This window comes from Anser anser (genome assembly GCF_964211835.1).
Source record: "Anser anser genome assembly, chromosome: 5".
Classification (NCBI taxonomy): Eukaryota; Metazoa; Chordata; class Aves; order Anseriformes; family Anatidae; genus Anser; species Anser anser.
Window position 1 is genome coordinate 55,839,720 of NC_139725.1, and position 7,303 is coordinate 55,847,022.

The 7,303-nt window shown below is 42.9% G+C and overlaps 1 protein-coding gene across 1 annotated transcript in view; it reads left to right on the top strand.

Moving 5' to 3' along the window:
• Positions 1-5,079, top strand: part of RCOR1 (REST corepressor 1) — an 84,303-nt gene extending 79,224 nt beyond the window's left edge. The window contains exon 12 of the mRNA XM_083840191.1: positions 657-5,079. Within this exon, the coding sequence (XP_083696317.1) occupies positions 657-698 (42 nt within the window). The 3' untranslated portion in view covers positions 699-5,079. The remainder of the gene's footprint in view (positions 1-656) is intronic.
• The last annotated feature ends 2,224 nt before the right edge of the window (positions 5,080-7,303 follow it).

The window sequence follows — 7,303 nt, forward strand, 5'->3', positions numbered from 1 at the left end:
CAAGGTTGTCCCACAATGGAGATCTAATGGTCTGCAAGCTCTCTGAGCAAATCAGGCATAAATACTGCTTCTCAAGAGTGGCTGTGAATGTGGAGATCCTGCCATCAGAGCTACTGTAAGCACGGTGCTGCAAGGAGCTGGGTAACGGGGGCCTGGGTGGTTCTGGAGGCAAAGAGAAATGGGACCTGTAAGCGATCTCCTTGGGCTAGGAGGGATGTTCCTGGTCCCTCCTGAGCAGTATGGTGCAGCTGCAGCCTGCTCTTGAAAGCAGTCCCTCAGGTGTTCTCTCCTGTGGCTTGCCTTGTCTGCCTGGCCACCAGCTTAACAAAAGCTTCATCAGCCCCCCTGACTTCTCTGGGCTTTCCCCTTGAGTGTGTTTTCACAGCAAGTTACCCCCCCACCTTTGAAGCAGTTGGGTAAGGTTGCTGATTATAAAGCAGCCTCAGCTCTGGTCTTAATTCGTGTTCTACCAACAAAACCTGGTGTGGCTCAGAATAAGGGGAGCTGCTGGGATTCTCCCCATAAGCCAGGGTTTGGCTGTCTCGTTGCTTTCAGTACCTTGAATCTGGGGTAAAGTTTGGAGATGCAAGAAAGCCTATGTGTATTCATTTTTCAAAACTAAATGTTTTTTTTTTTCCCCTCCCTCTTCCTTCCAGGCTACTTCTGTTCTTGATGTCAGATATGCATCTGCTTCGTGAGAAGGTGCTGTAGCCTAGAACAATTTGTGTTGACTACTGTGTTATCCAGGATATCAGGTATTAGCAAACCTCAGACAGCCATCTGCATCATATCTGTGGACAAGCAGCTATTACCAAAAAAAGGCAAACGCTTCCAGTCCTGTGCTACATCTGCCTTAATCTCCCCTCATTCCTCCATACTGCCTCCACTTTCTTTCAAAAGCACCCAGGTAGCTCAGCTCTCCATTTCATCAACGTCCTGCTTAAGCATGAGGATTTCTAGAACCAGTAACACCTGTCTGTAATTTTGACCAACCTGCAAAACAAGGAGCTCCTTAGCAGGCCCCACAGTAACTCTACATGTTAGGAGTTCTTATAATACTTGGTCCGTAGGGTATAAGTACGTACTGCTGCATGGCCTTGTGGTCTCCGCTTCCTGTGTATTCTTAAGATGACACTATTGTTAGTGAGCTTTCTATAAAGGAGAGGCCTGTGCACATGCCGGTGGTGTCAGGTTTGTTCTGAAATGACAGGGCATGTTAACATGCGATCTTGAACAACGCAAAGTGATAGGAAATTCTATTGCTAAGGTTTGGTCAGTCCAAGGTTGTAAATGTAACTCATTACACTTCTGGTTTGTGCAATTCTTTCCACTGTATTTGTGTGTTCTTGCTTCATAGAAAGCTCCCTAACTGAGCATTTTTATTCCTTTATATTTTAATGGCTTTTATTTAGTGCAAAAGGGAATACGTAACCTGAAACTGTTTGATACGCTATTTAACCCCTGGCATTCAGCATTTGCATTGTAACTTGTTAAATGAGTGCTACACAACTTTCTTTTTCCTGATCCTCTGTGGGATTAAGTCAAAGCAACTTTCTCTGGTGCCTCTCCTTTTTGGAATATGTGCCTTTTTACATTTGGCTACCATAGGTCACTTTCTGTCCCAGTGTCTCATTCCTCTTCAGAGCGCTGTTAGCCAAAGACACCAAACTACTTCTCCCAGTGGAAGTCTGGGCGAGGGTTGGAGCATGAAATTCAACCTTAAAGTAGTTTTTGGTCTCTTGGAAGTTCAATGGAGAAGAACCGGGTTAATTTCATTGGCCATTTAAACCCCTCTGAAGCACACATTGCTTTCATGTTCTGAACCAAAATATGCAATTTAAAATCTAGAGGTGCTTTTCCAAATACTTGGTGCATGCAGCTTTCAGATCCCCAGCCCTCTGCTCACATCCGTTCTGTGGCCTGTCCAGCTGGCTTGAACTGGAGCTGTTCTTGGAAGCCCTGCGCTAGGACTTTGCACCTTGAACAGGCTGGTTGACTGCTGAGCAGACAGTATTTAGAGAAGCTAGAAGCAGCAGTATTACTCTTTTGCCTGATGGGAAGCTGCAAGATAACACTAGTCACAAAGCATTTAAAAAATGGTTAATTTAATGATGCGGTAAGAAACCAACAGGTGTCTTTGCAGATGGAGAGAAGGACCTTTTTTGTCCCTCTTCCTCTACAGAGGATTCGAGCCAGGGTGGCACACAGCAGCGTGCAGCACCAGCCTCTTTTAACACAACCCGAAATGAGCTCGCCCGCGTCCTGACCCGCAGCTGAGGTGCTGCAGCTCAGAGGCTAGCTCCGAACTTGGTGCTGATGTTTGAGCTGCTGGGCCGTGCTGTGGTGTGTGCCATGGTGGCTCCGTCCTCTGACCCTAAACCAGCTTGGTTAACGTCAGAGAGCTGTGATGGCACCTCCGTCTGTGCGGACACAACCCAAGAGAAGGCAGGGGAGGTTCCCTCAGTTACTGCCGAGGTTACATCTTCCTTGGACCTCGTGTGGGGAAGGTGATTCAACATCAGAAATCAAGCTGTGACACACAGGCGAAGGAGCAGATGAGCATTTCTTAGGGCAAGCTACAGTGTTTAGCCCAGAAGGGGCCTACTTCAGCCGCTCCTGCGGCTATTTCTGAGCAGCTTCATTCTGGTAGCTCCAGAGGGATCTTTTGAGGTGATGAGGGGATAGAAGGGAGCTATTCCCTGTCCTCTGTTGGAGACCTGTAGTCACTTAAGGTGACCCAAGTTTGTGGCAGCATCTCTACAGCTGTCTGTGTGAAATGGCAGCTCTGAGGGTGGACCTGCATGCGTTCCTTCAGCCCTGCGCCAGCTGGAGCTGGGAGGCTCCTGTGGGAGAGGACACTAGTCGTTAGCCAGTGTGAATCAGGATTAAGGCCGGGCAAATAGCACTGCGAATTCGGCTGGCAGTTCTGGTGGAAAGAAATGCCGCTCATTAGGAATACTCCAGCATTAAACTTCTCGCTGGTAGGACCATGCCAGTGGGAGAGGAGTGCGTAAACTTGCATCCCAGCTGGTGAAATTCATCAGGTAGGGCTTCTGCTGGCGAGTTAGTTACCTGTGAGGACTTCTCATAGGTTTTTGCCCTCAAATCTGTCCATCTTACGATCAGAAAAGTTGTGTTTTGGCTTCATCCCCAAGGGGTAGGGGGAAACATGTATAATTCATGATATTAGGAAGAAAAAAGTTGTTAAATTACTTCTCAGTTGACAGCTATCTTATTGTAGTCAATACATACAATATAATAGCACTGTATTTTAAACATTTAGTTTTTTACGTTCTCTTTAACTATGTTTTTAAATGCGATGAAATCATCTTAGCTTTTGAAAGTTTAAATGGTTTGGTCTTGTTTAGGTGAAGACCCTCTTTTTCTTTTTTAAATGGATCAAGCATTAGATACATCAACTGGTTGCATTCTGATTAGAAGGGTCCACAAAGATAACTGCGTAAGATAGAATATTCACTTAAATTTTGTTTCTTAAACTATCAATGTGAATGTCATAATTATATATATTTTGTGGAAAATGGGAAATTATTTCTCCTAAGTATAAGTTATTGTGCAAAATATGGTATCGTTAAAGAAAATGATAGTTTAAGTTTTAGTTTTTAGAAATCTTAAAGATATAAAAGTGTATTGCATATGCATAAACAAATTTCATTTGTTCTATTTAATTTTTATGTAGTTGTGTAAAGTGCTAGGTAACTTCTTTTTTCGCTTATCCATTAAAACAACCTTGTTACTTGAATATTCGTGTTTAACTGGTTTGAAACAGTGATCAACTTTTGTAATATAATCTTATAACCAAGGGAAAAAAAATACATGCCTCAGTTGTGCTTAACAATATAGCAACAATGTACAATCAGACGCTTAAGACCATAGTAGCCATAACTGGTAGTGCAGCCACAATGGTTGTCTTGATATATTTAATACCAATGGGGATAACGAAATCTTAATATATTTTTACAAGTTTGCAACCAGGAAGACCCCATAAATATTCACTAGAACACTTTTTTAATAGTTACAGTAAGAGTAAAACTCTTAATCTCTTAAAGCAATGTCCTGACAAACATTTTTCTTTCCTGTACAAAGACATCTGAAACATTATGTATTAAAATATGCTCATTGTCACTTTAAATTTCAGTTTTTATTATCTAAATCGCTAAAATGCTGTTGGTATTCTTGCACACCAAATATGAGCCAAACAGTGCATTACACTAACTTGATCACTGGGTTTGTGAACATAAATCCCCAAGTCAGTGAAGCGCAAAAATGTCCTAAGAGATTTTTTCTGATAACGCATTTTTTCAAATCTGTATAAAATTATGCATACCCCATTCAATGATGAATGGCCTGATACTTACTCTTTAAAAAAAAATAAAAATAAAATCATTTTATGAGCTCCAGCTTGTCTTCAGCAAGTCAAAATCTAGTGATCTTGTGCAATGCCCCTAAAGCAAATACTTTCTGCCACTCCCTGGATTAATGCAGCTTTTCCTGTTGATAGTAAAGCACAATTGCAGTGAAAGTTACAGTTCAGAAGATGGAAGGTCAGTATAGTCTATGCATGTTGTATAATAATGAGTGTTTACATTCATATTCTCCTAAAATAAAATTTATACTGGAGTGTATAGTATTCCATTATGTAGATTTTATCAATTTTGTTAACTGCTTATAGATTGCTTAAAAGAAGTTTTTTCAAGATTTTAAAAGATGTATAAGGTTAAGTTTGCAAATATAATGGAAATGCTGTATAGCTTTTGAAGTGATAAAATACTCATTGGGATTTTAAAGAAAGTATGTTGTAATAATGCTGTTGTAAGTAATATTTTAAATGTCTTTTTTGCCTGTTTTCTATTATTCAGCACACTTACTGTGATGAATGTTCATAGCATTATAAAACTGCTTAGCCACTGAAAAGTAACATTTGGTTTTGAATTATTTTACTGTATGAGGAATTATAGTGGGGTAAATTCCTTTGTGAAATTCTACATAATTCATTTTTCTATGATTTCCAATGTTTGCTGACATCAAATAAAATTTTTTCAAGCCATTGATGTAATAAAATATGTAGTAAAACGTTATTGATGTAAAATACTGTTCTGAAATGTGATTGATCACCTACCTCTCAAATTTTGGTCACGAGAGCCACCAGCGGGGGGCTTGCCCCTTCCGTATCGCACGGTGGGCATGGCGCTGCTGGAGCAGCGGTCGCCTGTTGCTGCAGAGCCCCAGCTTTGGGAAACTCGCTCAGACCTTCGTAGGGCCAGGGTGCCTAGGGCTGTCTGCCACCCAAGGGCAGGCACTGGTCACGCTGGTGGCCCTGGAGAGACCCGTGCTGCTCCTTTTCTGCCCGTGCGGTGTATTCCTTCCCCAGGTTGTGCTGGCAGCGCTGCTGCGAGGCAGCTCCGGAGCTTGGGGAGTGCTGGGACCGGTCCTGGCTCGGCGCTTCCAGCCCAGAGCCAGAGCCTGGCCCGTAGGGTGTGGATGGAGACGACCTGGCTGCCTGTCACTGCCGTAGTGAGTACAGACTGCTGTCTGCGGCGTACCGAGGGCTAGCCACCCGGCTATACAATTTAACAAATTGCCATCTTTGGCTGCAACGAAAGAAATGCGTTTAAAATACACAGCAAAAACGGAGTCGTACCCTTCAAGCCTAGCAGTGTGTGGATGTCGCTACCCCGCGTGCTCCAAATGGCAGGAAACTTTGCCCTGGGGTTGTACCTTGGGATTTTCCGGGGTAATATTTGCTGTCTTCCCATGCTGGATGCAACAAAGCAGTACATGCAGAAGCAGCCAGGATGCTATAGGGCAGTTAAAGGAAACTGCTTTGTGTTGTCCTGTTGTATTCAACAGGTAGGTTGCCAGCAGTGCTCTGTGAGCTTTTTGGGTATTGGTACGTGGTAAATGGTTTGCTTGCATGTGTTAAATCCGGCAGAACTAATACTGCAAGTTACTGTGGTGGTTTCCAATGCTAGTAATGTGTGGAGGGCAGCAATTAGTCATGCCTTCATATACTGAAAAACTGGGAGGGTAGGGAAACATAGGGAGTGTTTTTTTGGGGGTGTTTTGCTGCAAAAAATCTTTGTAATTTTCCTGGTGGTAGAGACTGCAGTACCAGGACAGTAAGGGAGTAATCGGCTTCTTTAGCAGAGCTGTCTGACTTGGATCTTTCAGCCCTTAAACTCCAAAACCAGCCACCTCTTCCTGCCCACACATTTCCCCCCCAGCCCCAAGCAAAAGCAAGTGAAACAAAGGAACTTTAAGGAGGGAAGAAGCCTGGGACTCCCTGTGCCCAAACGTTTACCTGAGAAATCTCCTGGAGAGTCTGGGGAGCAAAGGTAAAGCAGTGGCGGTGCTCCCATTTTTGAGAGCATAGGGGCTACATTTCTACCTAGTAACAGTATGTGTTTGTAAGTGGAGGTGCAGTGTTGAATTAACGCTGAACGGAATTAAAAATGCTGTATTTAATGCTGTATTTAGTACTCCTGATAGCCTGTTTCCTATATAAATAACTAGGTACCTAGGCTTCCACTGTTGAAGTCTTAAGGCATCAGCTATTGTGGTTTAGACTTGAGGGTATAAATTTAATTAAGGTTTAGACCCCAGCTGAGAAGGGGAATATAGGTATATGGGCAAACCTCTGTTTCCAAAGCATGTGTGTGTGTCCTCCAGGCCCTTCCCATCTCTGCAAGCTGTGAGTATGAGCAGCGCCAAGAGCTTTCTCCCTTAGCACCAGAGCTGCCACACAAGGTATAATATATAAGCTGGAGAGGCTGAACTTGAAGAGTGCAGTGATGGTGCTGTGGTGTGCTGAGGTCTTAATCTAATGCCCAAATGCCAGCTTTTTGAAATAAAACAGTGTAAGCGTGGTTTTCATGCCATACGCTAACTTTAAGTGTGTAAGATAGAGCATCATGTTAGAGAGAAAACTGGGTGCCAGATGTCATCTCGTGCTCTGGCTCGTCTACCAAATTCTTTGAACCAGTAAGAAATGTAACTTCTGGTCTTCCTTTTAATAAATAGTAAACAATGTGTGCTTTTAAAAACAAAACAAAACAAAAAAAAACCAAAGGTGTGCTGACAGACGTAGGAGAATTGTTTGCTGAAAAAGGGAGGGAATTGCTATGAAATATTAAGGGAACTAGTATCATCGAGAAAGGAAAGTCTTAAGGTCAGTAACATGGAGGAGGTCTGAAGTTTCATCAGAAAAGGAGAAATTACCTGGAAGTTTCCCCTATTCAAACAGAGAAAGTTCGCTTGGAAGTTTGCATAACACAGCCTAAAATAC